Consider the following 26,749-nt stretch of genomic DNA (forward strand, 5'->3'; position numbering starts at 1 on the left):
GAGACGCATGTTAATAGAACCTGCTAAATTGGAATGAAATTTGTTTTAAAGGAAACGCCTTCAGTGTTGAAAAACGGGATGACTTTATTATATTCATGGAAAACAACACATAAATGCCATTTTTCTAGTAGTTAACCCTTTTCAGAACTTCGCTTCATTAAACTTTATAACTTTGTTTTAAAGACCACATTTGGCAGCCTTTTTCTGACTGTCATTAATTTTATTTTTAATTCAGTGGTGTTTTTATTTTTTTATTTTTGGAAAAGTCTGATAAGAGGAGTCCTACTCTGACTGAGTAATGCCAGCAGAAAAAATGGGGTCCCTCTGGTCACTTGGGAAATGCTTTCAGCCATTCTTACAGCCATTTGGACCAATGCAATGTCAAACTGCATTGTTGTTTGCTTGCTAATTTCAGGTTTCATTGACACGCTTCATATGGGCATTGAGAAGTGGTAAGGAATAAAGAAACAAAAGATCCTTTGTTTGTGTGCTACGTGAAGCCGCTGGCTTTGTGGAGACCCTTTAGAATGGTTGGCCAGAAATGTCCTTCATAAGAAATGCAGGCTGCCTTAGGTGAAAGAATAAATGATTTGAAGTGCACTATTTGTTACACACCTACAACAACGCAGCAGCACATGCACTAATGGACATTATTAATGACTTTTATAAGAAAATAAATGTATAATAAGAAAATATTATTTTGGTCTGTGAAAATATATCAATGTGAAAGATGTCTGAAGTGATTACAGTTTCCTTGCGATTACCTTTCTTTTTTGTTTCCATGGGCTCTGATGTTTGCTGTTTCAGCTCTGATTTCAATGATATACTCAAGTAGGAAATGTGAATTGTTGTTGAACCAGAATAAAGTCTGATAGCCAGAAGAAGGCAAAATGTACACTCAAAAGAAAGCATTAAAGTGAAATTTGTGAGTAAAGGAGCACAGGTAAGGATGCACAACACAAAGTAGTAGGTGAAGATTATTCTCTGGTGGAAGTGAAAAATGATGCGCTGGTGCAGAGCTCAAAAGAATGAACCTGTAGTCATGCAGAGGGATGTCCAGAGAGTTTTAACGTGATCCATCCACATACTCTTTCCATTACAGGGCTAAGAGAGTCGAGTCAGATCTTACCTGATAGTAGCGTGGAGTAGGAACACACGCCTACACCAATATACTCTCTGTAATTTAGAACCGCCATTTAATCTGTCCTGTGTCTTTGGCACATACGCCCCACCTTTAAATGGCATCAAATTCCTGTATGTTTATTTGTTAATCATTCTTCTCCAACTCTTCATATAGTTATCCATTCTTGTTCTGTTTTTTTGTTCTATATTGTATTTGTCTCATTGTCATCGTGTGCTTTTCAGGTAAGTTCAAATGATTAGAGTAAGAAATGTAATGAAAACTAAACCATCCCCTGCCCTGTCTGCTTCTTCTCTTCAGTTCCATTTGAACCTCACATAATTAATTTGTCTGTAAGTCCTTTTATTCTGGATAGGATCTGCTTCCAGTAATATTCTCAGTTTACTTATTGTTCATTTTTATACCCAACTTACCTTTATATTATACTGTGCTCTTTTGATCTGTGTTCCAATCATGGCAACTGACGTACCTGAAACTCGTCATTGCAGCTCAGTCCATTCTAATGATAGGTTTCTTTCTGTTGTTTTGTTGTGTGAGCTTCATACTGTAATACCTGGTGGATTGTCAAAGCCTGGCACCTTGGCAGTTGTGGCACGTAAATGATACCCTTAATGAGACGTACACCAGGTACTACAGTTGTGCCAGAGGACTTGAGGTGTAAAGTTTTAACGAAAGCTTAAACAGGAAACTTTTCTTGTGAGCGCAATGAACAGTTTCATTTTTTTTTTAGATATTTTGGAGCAGAATGCATTTAGTGAAAACTAAGTAAACATTTTTCTTAGAATTGTATTTTATTTCTGAGTTGCCTTCTTTTTTGTGGAAATGCTAAAGCTTCTTAATTCCTTTAACTTGTACAGAGAATTTAATAAAAGGTTTCTGGGGAAACTTTTAAAGGAAAACTGCTATGAGATGAATTGAAGACACGTACAAAGTGGTACATAGGGACATAATAATAATAATAATTCATTACATTTATATAGCGCTTTTCTTAATACTCAAAGCGCTATCCACACAGGGAGGAACCGGGAAGCGAACCCACAATCTTCCACAGTCTCCTTACTGCAAAGCAGCAGCACTACCACTGCGCCACCTGTGAGGACAATGGCAGAGACAAAACATGGTGGATCTTATTCTAGATGTTAAGGAAGGTGAAACATTATTAACATGCCCAAAAGAGTGAGTGCTTTGTAGCGGCTACTTTAGAATATAGTCAGTCTCTGTCTAGCAAGTTTCTATCAGTTCTGACTCAATTTGCATTGCTATATTCTTCCATTCACAAGATGGAGTAGAAAGCTATTTTACAAACGTCACCTTGCATTGCCTTCCCAATGAATGCACATTCCATTCACACTATTTTGAGGAGGGTAAGGTTTTGAAGGGACAACGCATGTGCCTTCATGAGATGTTCCAGTACTGAAATCACGTCTGACTTGTAGACATTGGTGCCCCACTTTGAGACAATACAGTGAAGGCAAACACAAAATGCTTAGCCAGTATTTCTGAGCATTTATTAAATATCTTCATGAATCAAGAAGGATGTGGCGCTTGGGGCACCTCTTCCAGTGTGGAGCCACCCAGTTATTTACATATAACGGAAATAATAAAAAACACATGCATAGTAATGTCAATGTCATTTCCACAGACTTGGACTTCTGTAGTAGAAATAATGGGAAATTGTAACTTTTTTTGTATTGTTTTTCATGAAAAATATCTTTTTTGGCCATGAAACACATTTAATGATAAAATGCTACCAGCACATTATGAGTCATTAAAATAGCAGTATCATTTATGTAAAAAATATGACTTATTTTCAAGTAATGTATAGGAGTCTGCAATGGATGATGCCAGAGTTAAAATAAATGAAAATATCATTTTGTCTTTCAAGTTTTTGATCAGGTTTAATGACACATGCAGTATCAGTGTATACATTTATAACAGATCTTGTTGTTACCACAGGTGTGTACGAATAAGCAGGTACAGTACATCAGAAGTCAGAGAACACAGGAAAACTTGTGTCCATTTGGTAGGTTTGTGTACCTCTCCTTTTACATTTGTCAGAGAAATGTTGATATAGTTGGTTACAAAAACAGCATAAAAGCCAACTGCCTAACCCTTAGATAGTTTTGGGTCTTTGCAGGTAGATTAAACTTGACGTTTGATCGTTTTCACATTTCCTACTTGAAACTCTTAACCTTTCAATCTGCAGTACTTTTCGGTGTAGGAGATGTGAAGGCTGCCCTCACTCGCATCTGACCAGGCCTTTAATACCACTGCACAAGCACCGAAACTTACACTTAGACAAAATCATACCCAATAAAAAGTCTCCCCTTAATGTCTGTCCAAAGCAGTTAAAGGCATGAGGAGCAATATAAATGTAGGAACATTCACAGAAAAGAAAATTACACAAACTTAGAGGTGTAAATCTTAATTACCAACAACAAATACGTGATTCAGAACACGCAACAAGTGACAGAAATTTGAACAGACTTTGCACCGTAGAATGCACTGGCACCTGAAGACACTGCAAATGACAGAATAGGAATCCGCAGGACAAGAAAGCAGACATGAGTACCAAAACAAGCAAACGTACACAGAGTGCTGCTGCTGCTGCTGCTCAGTGCCAACAGGGGAGAACTACGAGAAATCCCAGCTGAACACTGACAGTGCACTGCACACACGTTACAAGTTACAATGAACATTCCTTCGCTAGTCTATCCTGGCACAAGTGTTCTTGAGGTGAGTAGGAAACCTAAACAGGCACTGCTGAGGAGAAAAATAATCAGCACCATTTAAACAGAATGCGAGTGTCCTTTTACATTACCTGCTGTTTTTGTTGTTCCACAGTTTTTCTTTAAGTTTTATGAATCTCTTTGTTGTCCATAAATTATGACAAACCAGGTCCCAGTGATACACTTTGTAAAAAAAACAAAAACAAACACTTAGTTTTGACTGATGGCCAGCCTTCTAATTAATGTAATATTATGACAAATGTGTTTCTATATTTTTCAAGTAAGAAGGACACAAGTTTTGAGGTAATGTTGTTATCCTCACTAATCATGGTGCCAGACGGTGGCGACATGCTGCACATTGATTAGTACGTGCAATAAGAATTTCCCTGTAGCCTGTACACTCGACTCAATATTCAGTCAGTCACAATGACCCTGTGTTTTACTTTGCTGTTCACTACACACACAGTTAATAAGCACCTTACTAGAAAGGTAGACATTGCCAGAATGAAAGGCAGTGTTACAAGTTCATCTCAGGGTTCTCTTATGTACAGAGTATTGTACAATTAAAATAAAGTTTGGGTGGACTGACTTTGCCGTATTGTCAAAGAGGTATACTAATTTGTGGAAACTGCTTATTCCACACAAGGGTAGCAGGGAGCTGAAGTCTATGGCTGCAGTATTTGGCGCAAGGCAAACACCAAACTTGAGTGACACACTTATAACAATAAAGAAATCAGAGCCAAGTTAGAAACAACCTGCATGTCTTTGGTGTGTGGGAGGAAACTGGAGCAACCAGCAAGACGTGGACAGACACGAGAGACGTGCATCCTCCATGTAGGAGACGACTCAGCTGAAAGTCAAACACGGGGCCTTTGAACACAAAATGATGCCATTTTTAGGGTTGCTTAAAGATGTTAAACATGAGTACTACATGCTATTTAATTTAGTGTATCCACTTATCATTTTTATTTTTGTGTTTTATGATGAGATGCTTATAAAGTCTCAAGTGCTTATGAGTCATGCACTGTGGCTTGAAAGATGCACATGAAGAGTAAAATAAATTTCACAAAAATGTCATTTCTCAGGGCCTGCAAAGTGATGAGCACGTCCTGCACTGCCTGTAATGCACATCATAAAGCCTGATCAAATCACTTGGTAGTCTGTTTAAGAACATCAATAATGTCTGGTGGTCAGAAGAAGATGCATCGTAGCCTGTCAAGCTCATTAAATTAAGGAGATGGCAGCTTGGACTTGTTTCATAAATAAAATTTAGATTTATAATGGTGTTTAAGTGTTACTGCCAAAATATCATTATTACTTTAGAAGATGGCTTTTTTCACAGCAACTTAGAAAAATACACTAAAAATTAGTTTTAAGTATTTATCAGAAAACAACTCTGCATTAACAAGCAATACGGAGCAAAGTTTGAAAGTAAAAGACAAGAAGTGTAGGCGGTAGATCAGTTGTGCAGGACACGGCCTAATGGCTCACGGGCAAGACGCCAGTTTAGTGCAGTCAGTCAAGGAATGACATCTGAAATCAAACCAAACCAAGTTGCTCTCTTTTTTCCCTTTAAAGTTGCTGCTAAAATATAATCTGGAGTCCTGGACATATATATATATATATATATATATAAATATTTTAATTACATGTCATTGTTTTAAGCTGCCAACTCAGGTTGCATGTGAAAGTATGAGTTAACTAAATGAGATCTGCTGACACTGAAAAGGCACTTTATAATAATGGAAGTAACATCCAAAATGTGCCAGTTATTTTATGTTGCTATTAGTTGATAAAGGAAACCACCTTTTCTTTACGAGGGCATTATTGCTAATAAATTAAAAATTACGAAAGTCTGATAGTGGAAGTGATGTGCAGAAACAGATGTGTAAAGTACAGCCAGTGTCGAATAGCATGTCTGGAGTAAAACATTGACACAATTGCTGGGAGATAAACACGCAGCCTGTCTTTTACATTCAAATGCCATTTTTGCTCTTGAATAAGGTTTTTTCATAATACCTTTAGTACTAGGGTGTTGTACCGTGTTAGCCATTATGAATGTAGAGAAAAGCCAAGCAAAATGACACCTTTTATTGGCTAACTAAAAAGATTACAATATGCAAGCTTTCAAGGGAACTCAGGCCCCTTGTCATTACATCTTGCCTGAAGAAGAGGCCTGAGTTGCCTCGAAAGCTTACATATTGTAATGTTTTTAGTTAGCCAATAAAAGGTGTCATTTTGCTTGACTTTTCCCTACATTCATAATACCTTTGAATTATATTTGAATAGCGACTTTAGATCTCATAGCCCTAATCCTGGCAAGGGGTGGTTGCTGGCACAGGCCTAAAGCTGCTGACAGATGATGGCCGACTGTAATCTGATATTGAAACAGATGTGTTTGGGAAGAATGGGTGACTGTTTGCCTTAAGACTGTCCCCACGTATAAGAAGCTGAACACACTCCCCTCTTTTGATGTGTGGTGGTGATTTGTATGGAGACTTGCAGCGATTATTCAGTTTCCAAGTGAAGCCTGTGAGGTACGGGATGTGTCCGACACGAGGCGCGTTCTCACATTAAGGTGCACAGTAAACGCACCACTTTGTGTGGACGCGCTCGGGATCTTCTGCTTTTCTCTTACATGTTGCATGTCCCGAAACGAAATTACAAGAAACAGACTGTGCAAGTCATTTCAAATGAAATGATGAGACTTTGAAAAAGCCTGATAGGTGTTTGTGTTTATTTGTATATTTCTTTGTACAGGCTATGTTTAGAAGTTGAATGAAAGCAGTTTTTGTTTCATTTTAGGGGCTGCTGCAGTAGTCTTTGATCGGAATAGACAAGTGGAAATTATGTATGTGGTAAAAAATGAATTTACATTTGGCTTCAAGTGCCACTCAGTAAACCTTTTGAACATTTTCCATATCTCCATCCGTTTTTCCTAGTGGGCAGTGTTTTTTTTTTTTAACTTTCTAAAGTGTCTGAAGTCTTTTACTGAGCGAGTTCAGCTTCTGAGCTGTTCATCTGTGGACAAGCAAGGAAGGTGTAGGGTGGAGGAGAGGGCAGGAGCAGGAGGGCCATGGCTGCCTGTCTCTGCCTCTCCATGTACGCAGTTATAATATTTGGCAGGTAGTCAGAGCTCCAAAAATGTCATACTTTGAGCCGAGTATGTGTGGTGGCTTCTTTCCATCTCTGTCCTACATTGTGTGTTTCTGTTTTCCGTCTCATGCCTAGCGCTACTGGGATGGCCTTACCACCCTGAAGAGGGCGAGTGTGTTTGGTGTACGTAACACACATCAGGCCTCTGGAAACTGAGCGGAGGACAGACCTTCTCTGTCAGGTGATAATTAAATATAAATGATCATAAAATCATTCTCATGTAATTGTTTGAAATATCTGTGCTTTGCAAATGAAAATAAATAAAGTGGATTTGCTTCATGTTGTCCACATCCCGTAAAATATGCTGCTCAGGCTCATTTTTACCTCTGGACTGACTTTGCATGAGGGAGTGTGGCTGGTGACCTGCCAGTTTCTCCTTTATGCCCATTGCTCCCTGTGTGGAGATGCGTGGACTGATGCGTCTCTCACACACACACACACACACACACACACACTCTCATCTGGGGCGCTTGTACAGAAGAGAGCAGACCTCATGACAGGAAACGTGTGTTTAGTCAAAGCTATGAAATGCATTGGAGGAAATGAAATCCATTTTGTATGAAGGATCAGAGTTTATTGTTGGCTATGAAGTTACAAATCTTCCTTATCTGTACTTCGCTTTTCAGGTTTGGGTAACACTGGCATTAAAATATAAGGAGGAAGGAATAAAGAATGCGGTGCCTGTAGAGATTTGCTGGTGAAGCTGGCCTGACAGAGCAGTGGTCAGCGCTGGGGGTGAATCCAGTGGCCACTTACTGGTGCTGGGCAGTTAGCTTGGCTTCTCTGGCTGCTGATGATTCCATATTGGGCCCAGTGTGAGTGGTGCCTGTGATGGACTGGTGTTCTGTCCATGACTGGTTCTTGCATTGTGGTCAGTGCTGACTGGACAGACTTCAGCAAATGTGACTTGAATGAAGTGAGTTCGAGAATGTTACATTACATTTTGTGGAACCACGGTTTCCCCTTTTGTGTGCTTGATATTTACTAGGAATTCCAACTTGTGATCTTAGGTGGCACAATTAGAACAATGTGGATGTCAAAGCCAAGACCTTTCATGCTTTTATACCAGTGGACCGTGAGGATTATACTTACTGTGAAATGGCAGAGTCAGGCTCAAGAATGTGGCACAAAATCAAACTTGACCAGCGGTACACAACCAGACAAAGGGGGTCTGAAGATGCATGACATCGATAGTGGTGCCTCCGTCGGTCAGTCCCACTCAGTCACAGGGCAATTCAGACCTCGTCAGTAATGTGCTTATAGAAGACTGAGTTGTATCATTTGTGACACTGCAGCTTTACACACAGTAGACGCCATTTTCCTTTACACGTTTCTACAGACGTTATGGACACAGTTAGAGGAATCCATTTAAGACTTGAAGTGTCAACTAGAATTATTTTTAGGGGTTCAAAAGCTCAGTTCCTTAGTGCCACCACTCCTGTCATGGGCCGTGAGAAGGCCGTATTTTTTTGCTTTCCTGTGCATCATTCAGTTACTTCGGTCCCACATACAGCCATTTTAATTTGCTTAAAGCAGTAAACTAAAAGGAGTGACTTCATCTTTTGGGGCTCACTAGACAGCAAAAATTATTTATTTTGGTTTTGGTGGCATAAAGGCGACTGTGGCGATTTACAAAACCTTGTTCAGGGATCACTTGTGCAGACAGATGGCGACTTGCAAAGTCGAGAATAATTTGATGATGAAAAACTGTGAGCCCACCCTCCTGGTGGTCCTGTTAAACCTGAGGTATGGCGTGCCGAGACTGTCCTCTGCTACTGACCGAAATGGCACCATCTAGTACAGGGCAGGCTACAGGTTTTTTCTTTTTTTTAATTTATGTTACTTTAGTTGAATTTGTTGTGGTGGGGGGTGTAGCATGTGGTTAACATTCCTCAGCCATTATTTACCTTTTTATTTTTACTTAGTAGTATCAGATAATCAGCATTACCTGAGGAGACAGCCATGTCATGTAGTCAGAACTCTCTGCCTTGGCCACACGTCTAAATAAATGGGCTGTGCATCTGGTCGTGGGCACATTGTAGTGTGAAGGGTGGGCACCATGGTGAACAAACCATGACGACTTCGGCCATCATGACAATAACAGTCAAGGTGTCTGATCTAGCGAGGGGTGGGAGGTGTAATTCTGTCCAGCCCATTTTTGGAGTTCTGTGTGACATCATGTCAGATATGGATTTTATTACTCTGTTTTTCTGTGTTGTTCCAATGCACATAAAGGAAATAAACGTGTATATACAAAATAAACATGTATACAAAAACATTTGTAACTGCAACAATATTCTGGGAGAAATGGTGCATTTTCTGGGAAAATTCCAGGGGTGCCGATAATTTCAGCCATGACTGTACCTGGGAGTCTTGTGACAATGTTTTCAGGCCCAGTCACACTTCATAAAGAGAATTCATTTAAGTTAAAAGACCAGTTTAGCAGGTAGTATGTTGGCGCAGTCGTGGTGGGAGATCGGGGTTCGCCCCCTGGGTGCTCCTGCATAGAGTTCTGCATGTTCTTCCCGTTTCCACCCACAGTCCAAAGAAGTGAAGGTTAGGAGGATAGGTGACAGGGAAACTGGCCCTAGTGTGTGTGTGTGTGTGCGTGTTTGTATATATGTGTGTGTGTATATGTGTGTGTGTGCGTGTTTGTGTGTTTACCCTCGCATCCTGCCCAGGGATTGTTCCTCCCTTACGCCCGCTGCAGCTTCTCGCGACCCGGCTTAGGGCAAGCAGGTTTGTAAGATGGAGAGATGGGTGAGGTTAGCTGTGTGCAGACATGTTCATGTCACAACTGAGGTGGCCCAGAGGAAGGACCACACAGTCCTGGCGGTATGAGAGTGACCAGAGCAGTCCAGACGTCACACATGGCACACAGACCTCAAGGCTGCCTGTTTAGTGGTCTTCATTGAGCCCGCTACGTGCCTGGGATGGAGGTAGGAGTTGCATTGTCATGTGTGCAGAGTTCAGAGTTTTAGTTTAGAGTCCAGCATGCACTTGGCTGCCCTCCTGTTTCTCGATTCACTGACACATTGCAAGCTTTGTCTTGTGCTCATTGACAGCTCAAAGTGCAAGGAGGGCATCTTTAAAAACTGACAAATGACGTCTGACTGAAACAAGGAGAGTCAGGGTGACTGTGGAGCCATCTTGGTTTAAGCAGAGGAGGCGTGAGCGAGACTGCGGGAGGAGGACTGACTTCAGTATGGCCAAGGCCTGGGGATGAGACAACAATTAGTCAGACATTTATATATAGAGGGCCTCTTTTTAAAGTGAAGATGTATAAGAGTTTTGCTGTGATTTATTGAAAGCATTTAGAAGGTACTGCGGTGGGTTGGCACCCTGCCCAGGATTGTTTCCTGCCTTGTGCCCTGTGTTGGCTGGGATTGGCTCCAGCAGACCCCCGTGACCCTGTGTTCGGATTCAGCAGGTTGGACAATGGATGGATGGATGGATTTAGAAGGTAAACTGGTATGGAAAGTGTTAGCACGTGGAACCACAATGGCATAAGGCCGTGCGGCTGAGAGGTAGCAGCGCTAACTGCCATGCCATGCCATTCGCCAGTTTTCATACATGATGCCCACAGTTGTCATTTTCGTACATGTTCACTCAGTGGTTGAATCGAGATCCATATCAGCTTGGCATGAGTGAGATGAACGGCTTTGCAGGCACTCAGTTAAGGCAGTCATTCATTTTCTAGCCCAGTAATCCCAGTACAGGATTGCCCAGAATTAGGGTTGATAGCCTATCTTGGGTTAAAGTCAGACACCATTCAGATTTTGGGAAACCTGCCCCATCTGAACTCTCTTTGTGTTTCCTGCAGTGTTTTATCTCCATTTTCATCCTGCCATTTGTCATGTGACCCGTGAGCCCACGGCCCAGTACGTAGTGTTACCACGGTGGTCTCAGCGTGCCATATTTCTTAGTTAGTAGCTAATCCATGCCACTCTTTGAATGGATCATTCCTCTCCAGACTCACCCAGCTTTAATTCCCTGCCTCCACCTGTCAGTGGATCATCAATTTCCTGACCAATAGGAGACAGCAGTGGAAACTCACATCTCGTTATCGTACAATCAACACGGGCACCCCCCCCCCCCCACTGCTCTTCTCCCTTTACACTAACGACTGCACCTCTAAGGACCCCTCCGTCAAACGTACATCAGGAATGGTGACGAGTCTCCATACAGACGTGAGGTTGAGCTGCTGGCCCTTTGGTGTGCTCAGAACATTCTGGAGCTAAACCCTCTCAGAACTGCGGAGATGACAGTGGGCTTCAGGGGAGTCCCCACAATATTATCCCCCCTCTCTCCATACTTAATACCGCTGTGAAACCTTCACGTTTAATGTCTAATCTCCCGGGACTTGGAATGGGAGACCAGTGTAGGAGCCATCATAAAAAGGGCACAACAGCAATTGTTCTTCCTGCGACGGCTGAGGAGATTCATCCTTTCACCGGAGCTGCCGATTCAGTTTAACACGGCAGTCATTGAGTCCGCGCTCAGCTTGTCCATAACAATGTGGTTTGGATCAGCGACTAAACGTGACAGGAACAGACAACATCCAATAATCACATCTGCCGACAATATCACTGGTGCCAGTCTGCCCACCTTACAGGACTGGCGTAATGCCAGAGTCATGAAACGGGTTGGAAAATCACCACCGACCCCTCACACCCAGGCCACAGCCTTTTTAAACTTCTTCCATCAGCCAGGCGTTACAGATTAACAAACAGATACAAGAACAGTTTCTTCCCCGCTGGCATCCCAGGGTACTCTTCACATATTGCTAACGCTTGTCCCCCGTCTTTATTTCAGCGTTTCCTGCACCGAGTTGCCCTCTGTATGTATGTATGTGTTTGTTTTTAGTTTATCTCAGATGTGTGATTAACTGTTGTGTGCTTGTCGATTATGTTCTTATAACTGGGGAGCCACCAGAACCGGAGTCAGATTCCTTATATGTGTGCATACTTGGCCAATAAATCGGATTCTGCCACCTTCAGTTTTCCGTGTAAAGCCGTCGGTGAAGACATGCAGGTGTGGGTGACGTACGTACAATGAATAAGCGTTTTGAGATTTGAATTTCGTATTAAAGCAGCCACTTCATGGTGAGCACCTGCCCCATCTGTAGCTACGTCTGCTTCTTTGCCCATTGACTACTTTAAAGTAAAGCCCAAAGTGCTGCTTCAGAAAGAGTGAAACGCGTGGCGTGGGCAGGACTGCCATCAGACACTGGCTTCAGATTATGAAACTGCAGCTGGAAAGGAAGACAACAATCATGTGAGGAGCCATATTTTTACATTTGTATGGAGCTTTGCCATCCACATTGACACTTGTGCACCTCCCAAGGCAGCCTTGACTGTCTCTGTGATGTCCGCTGAAGCCCAGTGTCTGTTAGTTTGGCTCGGTCTGTAAAACGAAGCATACACAGCCTGCTCCCTTAAGATCATTTTCCTGCAGTGTAAACATCTCTTGCTGCCTTTCTTTGTCCACTGAGCCCGTTTCATGGAATGAGGGCCTGTGCCAACATGACTGAGCACAAGGCAGGAGCACCCTCCTTAACACGAGGACACTTTACAGTCCTGAATCGCACTAAGCTACACCTCGCAGGGGTGGCCACAGAGGAAGAGTCCACTCCATCCACAGAGCCCGAGGCCCCACTAGGCTAGCGATTTAAACCCTGGCCCTGTCAGGTGACAATGCTCCCCACTCAACTACACTACTGAAGATGGGGCAGCACGATGAGCCAAGTGCCAGTCAGACGCACTGTTAACAGTCGGCTTTCAGAAATGCACATCCTAGCCTGCCTGGGGAGCTCTGGCTGTTCCTCTGTTACAGAACCAAGGCCAAGTGTGCGGCACGTGTCGAGCTCCTGACGCTGATAAACGGGTTCGTCACACACGGTCGCATGACTTGTGGTGGAATATGTGTGTGCCGTCTCAGTCACACTTGTAGGGAGCAAGACAAGCCATGAAAACATCCTTCATGTGCAGGTGTGGGACTGTTTATCTTAATAGGCACCATGGCAGCCAGCGCTGGAGGAGGAGGAGGAGGAGGACTAGAGCACCGATGTGGTCATCTCTGAAATACAACTACATGAAAGGCAATGAGCTGGCAGTTTATCTGAAGATGATTGTCCAGAGGGTCATCAGCCAAAGGGTTTTACTGGGTGTTACTTGCACTCAAGGCACTATATAAAAATGAGCATTTTTACTCTTAAGAATACAATTAGACACTCGGTTATTATTATTAATACTTTGTGGATAAAGTGTGAGGATTTTATTCTGTTTATGGTCCATTTTGTTATGTCTAGCTGCCCTTCCAGAAGGCAACATGAATTATTTAAAGGGCTTTGAATGCTGCAGACCAGGCTGCATAAATGGTTCACAACATGTGTGGACAGAAAGAGGACACTTGAGGCGGGCAGGGCTTGACAAGATGGACAGACAGGTCAGCAGTGCCCACCTCACAGCACAGAGCGGGTCACACCTCATCACAGATGGGACATGGTGGCTAATGGCCCAATCTCAGGACCTGGTCTGGTGACACCTGCTTTCTACTCTGAATTCCCCTAAGGGATCAGTAAGGTTGATCTAATCCAGGGGTGGGCAATGTCCGTCCTGGAGGGCTGCAGTGGCTACAGGTTTTCATTCCAACCCAGCTACTTAATTAGAAACCAATCCTTGCCAGTCTCGACTTTATTTAATTTTATGGCTTGTTAGTCTGCCATGTAAGGTTCTTATATCGTAGATTTTTTCCTTTCCATGGATGTCATCCAAACGTTTCATTTTCAGTCTGTCACATTTTCTATTAAGTTTTTTATTAAATCAAACAGTGCATGATGAACACACACAGATGTAAATAGAAACAAGCAAGATGGTGAACTGCTGACTGCTTTGTCTTTACATCTAATTACTAAACGAGGAGCCATTAAAAACACTGAATGCAGCAGTTTAAGATTGAAGCAAGTAATTAATGGTGAGGAACCTTAACAAGCGAGACCACCAACATGAAGAATCAAAATATCACTTGAGCAATAAGGACTTCATCAGCAGTAACTGACTTCTCATTAAGAAACTGGGTTGGAACAAAAACCTGCAGCCACCTTTCAGGACTGACGCTGCCCACCCCGGTCTAATGCAATGTAATCTGCTCATTCATGCTGACGGGAAGACTGCAAGTCTAGAGATCCACCCTACTTGGGGTCAAATGAGCAGGGGGGGGTCGTGCTTGTCTGGTGCCACAGTCTGAGCAGAACAACTTTTGAATGTCACAGCATATCTGGATGTTGTTGGCAGCACTGTGCCCATCTCAGTGCCACCTGGTGTAAGGAACTGTGAACAAAAGCAAAGTCTCCTGATAACGCAGCATCCTCAATCCAAGGTGGCACCTGTGGGGTGAGCTGGAGCAGCTAAGTCCCAGCTACTGAGCGCCTGATACCTTATAGGTGGGACACGCGCGGGGTGGGCTGCACGTATAATACAGCACCTTATAGTAAAGGGAGGATGTATCCAGGGCTCCTTTATCCCACAGAAATTCTTGCACAAGTTAAACAAATTCATGAATTTATTACTTTGACAGCCGGTGGTACTACAGTGAGTTGGCAGCACAAGAACTCATTTCTGAGTCAGTTATGGTGGAGACATTGACTTAGCAAAGTCGTCATTTATTGTTTCACTTGATGTGAGCACCCCTCCCCATACCCCCCCCCCCCAGGTTCATCCTAGCCACTTGTTTCCTCTTCCAACCCCCCCCCCCCAAAGTCTTGAGGTTCCAACACAGGGGCACATGTCTGACTTGTCTGTGCCCCCGGTGTAAAGTAATTGCCATGTAAGACAACATAAAGCAGCTAAGAGCCGAGCGGGACTCGTGTGGCCCTCACACTCGGCCTCCTTCTTTTCCATCCCAGCTCTTGTTCCCTGGAGGCTGACTGCTGTGCCAGTCTTCTCATTTTTAGAGGATGACTAGTCTCAGGACTCCTCAGCGTGTCACTTAGCCTACCTGGGCCATGGCTGTTTGGAGAAGGGCACAGGCATCCATGGAAATGGAGAGCGTTATGAAAATATGTTAGCCATGAAATAGAAAAGCACAGTCCTCCTCCTGTGAGACTGGAGCAGCTGAGCACGCTGCCATACTGTTTATCCATGTAAAGAAATGTTGCAGGTAATAAGATTGGGGAATTAAGTGGCTGTCCTGAACAGCGCCATTTGGAATTCTCTGACTATAACTTTTGTTTTTTTTGGGTTACACAAGATAGATGACTTTGTCACAATCGGGTTTATTGCAGAAAATGAAAAATGATGAGGCCGGTGATTGACAAAGAAATGTTATTCCCGGCTAAAGAGATGCCTTTAATGGCTCTACAGAAGTCGTAACACGCACAGAAGCTGCTGACGCTTGCTGGTTTGCCACTCGCACGAGACGCATAAGCAGGGCCGTGAGCCCGATGAGGCAGAGATCTGCTTGTGCAGTCCTGCACACACTCTTGTTACTGGCAGTGAGTGTAGTCTCAGATCAGCCATTAGCCTTCTTTATCGTCTGAGATATCAGAGAAGTCGCAGTCAACAACCTAAAACACGCCATGTCCATTTAGCATTGCTTTTTAACACTTGAACTGAAGACATAACAGCACAGACGGTTTCTCTTTGTTCCTCAGGTGCTGTTTGTCCGCCTCTTGTTTCTGTACATTTTTAGCTCCTTGATTTCACATCTTCTGCACTGTGGGTGCTCTTCCTGCTGGTAAACATGGCCAGATACAGCAGTAAGAAGTACAGACACTCTGTAAAATAATAACATGATTAGCTTGGGGTCTTTACTGTTACCTAACAAGCCCCAGTAAACCAGAATGTGCACAATGACATGAACAGCAGCGCCAAGAAGGCCAAAACCACCCGACAGAATTGGTAAATACAAGCCGGTGTGTGCTGGGACACGTGAGGCACATTTCAGGGTACCTCCTAACAACGTGACACGTCTGGAACAGACACCAGCAATCAAAGGACCTGCGGTTACAGAACTTACAGAACAGGACATGTTTTAGGACAAAACCTCAAGAACGACAGTCACAGATAGTCGAGGTACAAAGTGAGTAGACACTTAACTCGTAAGGAAAGAATATCAGAGCAGGTCACCAGGGCGGTCATGGCATGAACCAGGGGCCGTAGTGTCGTGTGCCGTTACTAGCTGATCATATGAATGGCTTGCTGAGAGAGACTTGCAACGGTCAAGTCATGTGACTTACCTGTGTTTGAACTGTGAAACTGAGACCGTTGTGGTGTCACGCACCTTAGAAAGGCCCAGAATGACACTTTAACAGCCAAACACACGAGACGTGTGTAACACTCACTCAACGCCAGACACGCGGCTAAGCAGGCCAAGAGTAGCACAGATTACCGGCACTCTGTAGTTTATGAAGTAATGGTCTCGGTCAGGACCTGCTCCGGCATGTTTAGCACAGGTAGCTGGCTGATCTCGATGTCCTGCAGTGTGTGTGTGTGTGTGTGTCATCTCTGATGAACCGTCTGCTTGGCAGGGACTAAGGAGGGTCAAACAGACGCCGTTTGAAACGGCCAGCAGAGTGCCTTCTGGAGCTCTACCCGATGTCTGAATTTTCTCAAGTGTGTTGTTTATTTCTTGTATAGATGGGCTTTCCTTCCCAAACTGGTGCACTGAACTGTAATTTCTTACAGTGGCCTGATTACGCTCTGATTGACGAGGGAGCGCGGATGCGGTAGGTTGGCCTCGCTGCTCACCCGCCTAGGAAATGGGCCCAGATTAACGCCGTGTCAGATATCCTAACATGGAGCCCCCGTGTGTAATTATACAATAATTCATAAGCGGTCTGCGCTGATGTTCACGTCGTCTTTGCGGCCTGCGTTTGAAGTGGCCTGTACTGGTGACAAGCTTGTGAAGAAAGGAATGGGACAGACCTGGAGCTTGTTCTTTAACAAGCATCTTGAAGCAAATTTTATTTACAACACTTTGTGTATCATATTTATAAATAAATCTTACATTCGTACAATCTACAATGCACACTAGTACAGTCTGTTAAGGTATTCACCTGAGTTGTAAGGTGGGAAAGGGTGGTGTGTCACAAAACTAAAGCAGATTGAAAGGGGATCATCCTAAAGTAAAAGCACACAAATGCAATAGAAAGAGCACCCTTCAGAAACAGTTGTGGGGTGAAAAAGTCAAAAAAAAACCCAAAGAGCATCTGTAGAATTCGACAGTGAGTCAGTCCATCGCACAGTTTTGCTTCCTGCCCATGAACACTCGTAACTGTGATCCGTGCTGGCACACAATGCCAGGGTGTAAAGATGCCTTTCTGTGCTCAGCACACCTCACCGCTTGGGCCCCAGAATCGGAAAAGTGCGGACACGTTAATAGAACCAAAAAAAAAATTACTGTGCTCTGCAATCATTCTCCAATTTCAGATTTCGGTTTAATTCATATTATTTTTGGTGCATATATTTAGTAGCATATACACAGGTTGTGTAAAAAGTACATACAATAGAAAAGGAGATCAACCGTAATAATGACCAACTAAAAATGGAGCTCGAACCCCATGGTGTGTTCTGCGTCGCTGTCAGTGGGGCTCAATTGTTCAACGCCCTAAAGTACATGGAGTCTGGATGGACTGCTGTGTGACGGGTCGGCTGGCCTTTGTCACAGTTGGTCCTCATATATTGTAGACTATGCCCAGTTGTTCATTTACACGCTTTTAAAGTTCAGTGATTTGTAAAATATGTTTCCTCTAAGCTGCCATTTAGATTCCGACTGCACCTTGGTTTTTACATATGCTTTCCAAACCCAAATAAAACGACTCCACGTCTGTCCGTCAGTGCACTTATGTCACATGTCACAACTTACTATTGCTGACTCAGAAACTGCTCCCTCCCGCTCAACCGAAGGCATAAAGGTGAGTTAGTATCTTGTCCTTTTCACGGCTTCCTTTTTACAGATTGTCTTGTAGCCTTTCCATATATGACCTGATTTCAGTTGACTGTCCGAGATCCATGTCTTGGCATACCCACTTAATGTCATCTTCGTTGCCTATTAAAATCGAGTTGGTATATGGCCCACCATCATCGGGGAGAATTGTTGCAAAAGAAGTGAATTTGACACGCTTCCGTTTAGAGGTGGGTGAGTTGAGGGGTTCGATCTTGAGATCTTTGCCATTGCATCCGGGCTCTGCTGACCTGTGAATCTGGCCCTGAATATTTTTCTGGCAGCCGCCGTTAAGTAAGAATTTGCTTTCTTCGTAACCCTCGCCCCTGTCTATGACGGTGGTACATTCATCTTGCTGGGGTGAAAGGTCCATGTGGTGTTGAAGGAGCTCCGCTTCATTGCCGAGCCAGACCCAGTCATGGGAGTGGTTCATGTTCCCCTGTTCGGTCGCTGGCACTTGCTTGTGTCTGTATTTCAGAGCAAAGGTGATGCAGTTGATAAGGAAGACCAGAATGGCCAAGCAGAAAACGCCCAACAAAGCATACATTCCTATTTCCAGATCAGTCAGTCCACGTGGAGCCTGAGAAAGATCACTTTCGGGGTTACCACCAGGCAAGTCAACTTGAGCTGGGAAGTTGGTGAAGTCCAGTGGGATGTTCTGCAGCTGCACCTCCTCTTCGGTCAGCTTCCCCCCCTCAGAGCGGTTTGTGACCATAGTTTTTGTGGTGCTGGTGATCTTCCTCATGGCTCCTTCCTCACGATCAGAAGCGGCACTGTTGTATTTCCAGATATCTGAAGCAGTCAGATCATGCTGCTTGCGGTCGCTCCCGTTCGTCTCCTGGTTGTTCACAGCCTTGCTGCTCTCAGCTCCTGCTCCCTTCTCATCTACGTTTCCTTGGGCAAATTTGACTCTAACACTGGCATTTCCCACAGCAAGAACACTTTTTCTCTTTGACTTCTGGCAGGATTCGCTGATGACCATCTCCACCTTCACCAGTGGCCCCTGGCCCTCACCCTCTGCTATTATAACTGGCCACTTGAAAGAGTCCTGATAAACAGTGACGATTGCTTCGTCCAGGGAGGTTGCACTAAGCATGAAGTCTTTGGACTCGTAAATATTGAGTGGTGTCACAGACCCATCACTAAACTGAATCCAGGCACTAATGATAGCTTCCTGCAAGACATAAAGAGAAAACAAAAAAGAGAACATAAAGCTGGAAGCATCACAGGTGTCATTGTCCTTCAGTAATGAACAAAATCACTAAGGAGCTACTGAGGCACTCTGATGAGAAGCGAATCAATACACTCCCTCGGGCTTTCCACGAGAAAAGAAAGAAGAGCATTTGGATCGAGCCCGGGACTCAGCCAGTCGGCACAGAGCAACAGCACTGGCAGAAGTGGTCTACGCGCAGGGATGAACGTCACAGGCTTTGGAGTAGCAGTGTGCAAGCAACTGAGAAGACCAGGCGGCGGGGGCAAAACCAGATGACTTGTCATAATAACCATCGCTCCTCGTGTCTGTGTTTAGGTTCAATGTGTCTTTTGTTTTCATGACCAGGATTTGCATCCAATGAATCCGTTCGTCACGTCAGTAACATTAGCGGCAGTGAGGCGTAAACACAGCGACAGAAGCTCCTGCATTATCTCTCGGTTGGATTCAAACTTGGTTAGTGCAGTTAGTTTCTTTATTTAAGTGCATGCAGCCCCTCGGCGATTAATCAAAAATCAAAAGTAGGCCTGGTGCTAGCACTGAACTCCTTTGGCCTCTGACATTGACTCAGTTATGACCTGGTTTGCCCCTGACTAGGATTCTTGTTACCCTTTCATTCTCCCTTTTTTCCCACAATAAAACCAGGAGACACTGCCGCTTCAGTACACAATGAGCACTTCAGAAGATGTCTACTTGATATCGTTGTCATGATGAAATGCACTAAAGCATGTATTAACCATGGGGGGGGGTACAGCGGTAGTGGATACAAAGACGTTTACTGTGTGGCGATTGGTTACGTGGAGAAAGAAAACAGAAGGACAGGAATTGGGGTTGGTACATTTGACAGAGACAGCACATGAATTAAAAGTAAAGAAAGCTCCTTCAGAACATCCATTAAATTCCCAGGACACTTTGCCACCACATCTCTATAAAAAAGCGGCTGTACGTTCAGTGCAGAGAACATTTATGGCGGGTGTGACGAGGCTGCATGTATAAATGAATATCCCACTGGTTTAACTGAAATAATGTGAGCTGGTGGTCCGGGACACAAACATCAATGGATGTTCTTCTGTGCGGTGAATGTCATCTTAGCTTATGCACTGACGCAACTCACAGAATATGAAGCATTTAACGTGCTACTTTAGTTACAATGGGGTTTGAGAAACTGTAGAAAATTAAACATCGATTTTAACATGGTTTAAAATGTTCTACTTTAATGACAAAATAAACTACGAGATTAAAGTGGAAATTTGAAGATTAAAGCCACCAAGTAGTACGTTTTTCCTTGCCTGTACTTCACTGAGTAGGACTCAAGTTTTTGCATTTCCTTAAATTCTTCTTTTTTCCACCTGCTTTTGCCATCGTCTTTTAACAAAACACTGAACAGAAGTAGCTATTTATTTTGATTTGCATATTCAAATATTCAAAATTCTGGGAGGAGTCGGGGTGGGGCTATAGGTGTGTGTGTGTGCGTTAAAATTCACGTTCATTGGGATTTATGAAGGGGAGGTGTGTGGAGCTTTTCCTACACACAGTTTTATGCACCCACATTTCTGTTTGTCTGTACGCCATGCTTCAGTGTGAATTGTACACACAGTTATACACGAGGCCCCAGGTGACTGTGCCATGAATTCTGTGCACGCATACACAATGCACGAGGGACCTCGATTGTAATTGGACTGTTGATTGTTTTTAACGAAACTTCTCAGTACCTGTGGCATGACCAGGAGAAGGAAAGGGTAGTCCCCTTGGTGCTGGCCATCTTGTCATCCGTCCTTCAGCAGAAGTGACTGTCACATTAGCCAGTCCTAGGTGCCGCCCTGTTTGCATGAAAGCCGGACGTGTTTCATATACAGCAGATATGTTGTGTACCCGATGAAGGGGCACTGAAATAGTCTTATCTTAGCCATCATAGCAAAGTTGTTTTTGTTGAATACTATTAGTCTTTATATAATAAAGAGTTACAATAAATCTTTGTTTATGAAACTTAAATGCAGCCATCATGTAATAACTATTTTTGGTGCATTAGTCATTTTAAAAACACCTTGATAAATGACTTAGTCTGAGCCAGTGATTTATGTCCAGTATACTTTTACAATCTTCCTCCATGGAGCTTTAATCCAGTAGCTACTTTAGTCAAAGGAAAGACGAGGCTTTCTGAAAAGAGCCAATGTGCAGTAGACCGAGAGGTCAGGAGAAGTTTCAAAAATCTGGGCCAATTGCTGAAAACAATTAAGAACCTTGCAGCACTGCCACAGTACAAAAGTTTGTCTTGAAATCGAGCTGCGGACTTTACGGCTCCAGTTAAAACTGACATAAAACCTGCCAGCGGCCCAACAAATCTGAGGTCATGTGTGAGGGCAGCTAGTGGAGCTCGACCCAGACAAGCCTTCAGAGGAATGCCACTTTTGTAGCTTTTAATGAAACACAACAATGAGAGGCTGCTCAAACCTATCGAAGACTGCCCTTGGTGTTTGTCGACATCTTGTCAGGCTCCATCTTTTCTATCGTTGTGCATTTCCCCTTGACTAACTCTCCTCTTTCATGGCTACCTGTGCTGAATTAAACATGTGGTTGTTGTTTTATAGAGCTGAACATCTGATGGATTTACCAATCCATCATCCAACCCGCTATATCCTAACTATAGGGTCACAGGGGTCTGCTGGAGCCAACACAGGGCGCAAGGCAGGAAACAAACCCTGGGCAGGGCACACACACACACGGGACGAAACCCACGCAGACACGGGGAGAACATGCAAACTCCACACAGGAAGGACCCAGGAAGCGAACCACTGGTCTCCTAACTGCGAGGCAGCAGTGCTACCCACTGCGCCACCATGCCACGTGATGGAATTATTTAGACTTTATTTTATTTAAAAAATAATTTGAAATCAGTTTAATTATAGAAACATGGCTGGAGCAGAAAAGCAAACACACAGAATCCTGAGTGAAAAATGAAAGGCAGTGGTGGAAAGTATAAAAATGTATCATTTCTGCAAACACGAGCTCTTGCCATTTATTTTTCCACAGGTTTTGTGTGTTAAAGAATGTTCTTGTGAGTGTCACTGCATGGTCTACAAGTCTGTAAATGTTCAGGTCGCCCTTTTAAAGTTCCATTTCTTACACGACTCACACATCCAGAGGTCCCCTGTGAGGGAGCGGAGTGTGACTTGCAGTATGCGTCTGCACTCAGGACTCAATTGGGGTGAACCAGCCAAACAGGACAACACCCACCGAGGGCATTTTCTCTCAATGGTCTCATGTCTTCTCGGGCCGAGCTTCTCTGTTCTCGTTACTTCCATTGTAGCACTGCACATTTTGAGCAACAATATACTGGCCGCCATAAAAGTCCATTTCAGATGGCAGTAATTACTTTTGTTTTTAAGATCAATACAGAAAATTGTGGTTACGCGGACTTTGATTTGAGATGTGTGCGCACAGATTCCTGCTACAATATGGACATATAGTGAACACTGCAAAGATCCAGCAAAAAATCATAGCCAGGGTGATAGCGTGCGGTCACGTTCAGCTCTGCAGTCTCGGCCTCCAGCCCTCTGGAGTTTTTTTTTGTTTTTTCTGTCCCCCCTGGCCATCGGACCTTACCCTTTTTCTACAGTGCATCCGTAAAGTATTCCCAGCGCTTCATCACTTTTTCCACATTTTGTTATGTTACAGCCTTATTCCAAAATGGATTAAATTCATTTTTTTCCTCAGAATTCTACACACAACACCCCATAATGACAACATGAAAAAAGTTTACTTGAAGTTTTTGCAAATTTGTTAAAAATAAAAAAATTGAGAAAGCACATGTACATACAGTAAGTATTCACAGCCTTTGCCATGAAGCTTGAAATTGAGCTCAGGTGCCTCCTGTTTCCCCTGATCATCCTTGAGATGTTTCTGCAGCTTAATTGGAGTCCATTTGTGGTAAATTCAGTTGACTGGACATGATTTGGAAAGGCACACACCTGTCTATATAAGGTCCCACAGTTGACAGTTCATGTCAGAGCACAAACCAAGCATGAAGTCAAAGGAATTGTCTGTAGACCTCCGAGACAGGATTGTCTCAAGGCACAAATCTGGGGAAGGTTACAGAAAAATTTCTGCTGCTTTGAAGGTCCCAATGAGCACAGTGGCCTCCATCATCCGTAAGTGGAAGAAGTTCGAAACCACCAGGACTCTTCCTAGAGCTGGCCGGCCAGCTAAACTGAGCAATCGGGGGAGAAGGGCCTTAGTCAGGGAGGTGACCAAGAACCCGATGGTCACTCTGTCAGAGCTCCAGAGGTCCTCTGTGGAGAGAGGAGAACCTTCCAGAAGGACAACCATCTCTGCAGCAATCCACCAATCAGTCCTGTATGGTAGAGAGTGGCCAGACGGAAGCCACTCCTTAGTAAAAGGCACATGGCAGCCCGCCTGGAGTTTGCCAAAAGGCACCTGAAGGACTCTCTGACCATGAGAAAGAAAATTCTCTGGTCTGATGAGACAAAGATTGAACTCTTTGGTGTGAATGCCAGGTGTCACGTTTGGAGGAAACCAGGCACCGCTCATCACCAGGCCAATACCATCCCTACAGTGAAGCATGGTGGTGGCAGCATCATGCTGTGGGACTGGGAGACTAGTCAGGATAAAGGGAAAGATGACTGCAGCAATGTACAGAGACATCCTGGATGAAAACCTGCTCTAGAGCGCTCTTGACCTCAGACTGGGGCGATGGTTCATCTTTCAGCAGGACAACGACCCTAAGCACACAGCCAAGATATCAAAGGAGTGGCTTCAGGACAACTCTGTGAATGTCCTTGAGTGGTCCAGCCAGAGCCCAGACTTGAATCCGATTGACCATCTCTGGAGAGATCTTAAAATGGCTGTGCACCGACGCTTCCCATCCAACCTGATGGAGCTTGAGAGGTGCTGCAAAGAGGAATGGGCGAAACTGGCCATGGATAGGTGTGCCAAGCTTGTGGCATCATATTCAAAAAGACTTGAGGCTGGAATTGCTGCCAAAGGTGCATCGACAAAGTATTGAGCAAAGGCTGTGAATACTTATGTACATGTGATTTCTCAGTTTTTTATTTTTAATAAATTTGCAAAAACCTCAAGTAAACTTTTTTCACGTTGTCATTATGGGGTGTTGTGTGTAGAATTCTGAGGAAAAAAATGAATGTAATCCGTTTTGGAATAAGGCTGTGACATAACAAAAACAGTCCAAAGTAAGGCAGCCGAGCGGCAGTTGTTGGTGTCAACCATGGACATCAGTGGGACGACGCTGAAGAAAGTGTACGCTGCTGTCTTTACAGCACTTGGAAGAGAAACAGAAGGCGAGCAGGTGGGAATCCAGACATCTGTGTCAGGAGGAAACACGTGCAGCACATACTAAAGGGCTGTTCTGTCGCTTTACAACTCTGACCACGTTAGATTTAATTACAATTTTTTGACTTTGATCATCAGAAAACATTCTTAATTGTCAAAGTTGAAACAAATCTCTACAAATCGCTCTAAATTGATTACAGTTAGTAAACACAAAATAATTGACCGTGTAAGTATTCCCTCCTTCGAGTCAGTTTTAGTAGATGCACCTTTGGCGGCCATGGCAGCCTTGAGTCTGGATGCACAGCTCTCTCCGTGTCTGTCGGCTTTGCACATCTTCCACGGCCATTTTCCTCCATTCCTCTCTCGAGTCCTGTCAGGTGTCATGGGAATCATGGGTAAAGAGTTTGTTCAAGACCAGCCAGACATTCTCAATTGGACTGACATCTGGACTCCAACTTGGAAACTCCAGGACATTAAGGTTGTTGTTTTTAATCCAGCCCTTTGTGCTTGGGGTCAGATCTCCACCCAGGATGCAGCTCTTTTGTAGACGGCAGCAGGTTCACCTCCAGGATCTTTTAGCCCGTGTCTTCACAATCCGGCAGCAGAGAGGCTTGCTTGACAGTGGTGATGGTGTACTTTGGATGATGTGCAGTGTTTAGTAGGACTCTGTCGTGGACTCACTGGACCATTGACCATTCCTCCACTAGAGTTCAAAGTCTCAATGGGCCTCCTGGCAAACTCTACCTGAATGGTTTTAGGAGATTTTTTTGAATAGTTGCTTTCTCTTTCCTAAAAATCTGCAACTGGTTTTATGCACCGTCTGTCCCGCCTCAGCCACAGAAGTCTGTAGCCCCTTTAGACCTTCATAGGTGTTTTGGTTGCCTCCTTTGCTGTGTACCCCTCTTGCACATCTCGAGCTCGTCCCTGCTCTCTCCATTTCGTAATGACTGACCTGAATGTGCTCTGAGGGATATTCAGTGACTTTGAAACTTTCTTGCGCCCATCCTGACTAAAACGTGGAGTTTTTGGAGTGTTCCCTTGTCTTTGTGTTTTCGTTTTTTGCCAGAGGACCGTCCACTTACAAGTGTATGTATGCTGCAGTCACCTGACGCCCCGGAACTTCACAAAGATGACCTCCATTGAACTAACTCTGTGTCTTCTAAACCCAGCTGGCTATAGCAGCAATACATCCGAGAAGGTCATCCATTATTTGGGATAATCAATTAGCAGAGATTTGTTTTCACTTTGACAGCTTAAGAGTCTTGTTAATTACATCCCCTGTGTTGTAAAACAATAAAACACGACAAAGTCTAAGGCACTGCACAAGTACGACATACAGTATGCATGAATTGCTTAGGGGGTTCAGCATGGCCTGTAGCATTTTGTGGCAGATGTGGCCAAGTAACCAAAAAAATCAATACAGTTTACAAAATTACACTTTTACTTTTTCTGTCAAACTTTAGACATTGCTGTCTTTTTATTTTGATACGTTTATATCGTAAAGACTAACATAAGGTGGGCTCCTAATTACTGTATCATGAACTGCTGAAGCGCCCTGACGGTTTGGCTGCCATGCATTTTTGCACGACGCTGCTCTCTGTTGTAGCGTCTTGTCAGTGTGTGTTCTTCTCCTTGGATTTCCCTGTAGCATAGATACAGTATACGGAGATGTTAGTGACGGCTCAGACTGAAAGATGTTGTCATGTTATCCTTCACATTCTGTGCTGCCATGTCAACCCAGTTTAATCTGACATTGGCATTCGAGCTTTACCTTCCATGTATTCATCCTGCATGGATAGCTTCATTACAGAGCTGCTCAGCTCGGGCTCAAAATGTAAGTAGTAAAGCAGTAAGTTTCATATTTATAAAATGACTTTTGCTTCTCCTTTTTATACAGCCGTACGTACTGATGGTCTGTTGCTGTGACAGTAATAACCACCCAAGTGTGTATGCTGACCTGACCTGTCTGTGCCCACTCAGTATTGCCTACTAGTACAGCAGTGAGCGTACCTGTTTGGGTGCATGAAGGAGCTCCTGGGCGCTGGTTGTAGCAAGGATGGCTCTGTTACTCCCAGTACTGGGCTGCAGAGTTAGAGATAGTCCTGCTAGCAGCTGGAGTCCGAGATCTGTAATTGTCACCTTGTCATCCAGAACTGTCACAGTTTTTTCTGCCAAAATGGAGTCAGAGAGCGGCGAAAGGACCTGAAATATTTAGTCCACATGTGGTTAGCATATTAAATATTCAATACACATTTCATAAAA

At 43.8% G+C, this 26,749-nt stretch overlaps 2 protein-coding genes across 3 annotated transcripts in view; both read right to left on the reverse strand.

Moving 5' to 3' along the window:
• Positions 1 to 26,749, reverse strand: part of ypel1 (yippee-like 1) — a 1,016,165-nt gene that overhangs the window by 170,632 nt on the left and 818,784 nt on the right. The window lies entirely within an intron of this gene.
• The window catches only part of si:dkey-215k6.1 (transmembrane protein 132C), a 410,128-nt gene continuing 400,818 nt past the window's right edge, over positions 17,440 to 26,749 (reverse strand). For both annotated transcript variants that reach the window (XM_028823992.2, XM_028823994.2), the window contains exons 8-9: positions 26,498 to 26,689; positions 17,440 to 19,144 (exon numbers count right to left, since the gene is read on the reverse strand). In XM_028823992.2, the coding sequence (XP_028679825.1) occupies positions 17,978 to 19,144; positions 26,498 to 26,689 (1,359 nt within the window). In that variant the 3' untranslated portion in view covers positions 17,440 to 17,977. The remainder of the gene's footprint in view (positions 19,145 to 26,497; positions 26,690 to 26,749) is intronic.

Source organism: Erpetoichthys calabaricus, chromosome 18 (assembly GCF_900747795.2).
Source record: "Erpetoichthys calabaricus chromosome 18, fErpCal1.3, whole genome shotgun sequence".
NCBI classification, from domain to species: Eukaryota; Metazoa; Chordata; class Cladistia; order Polypteriformes; family Polypteridae; genus Erpetoichthys; species Erpetoichthys calabaricus.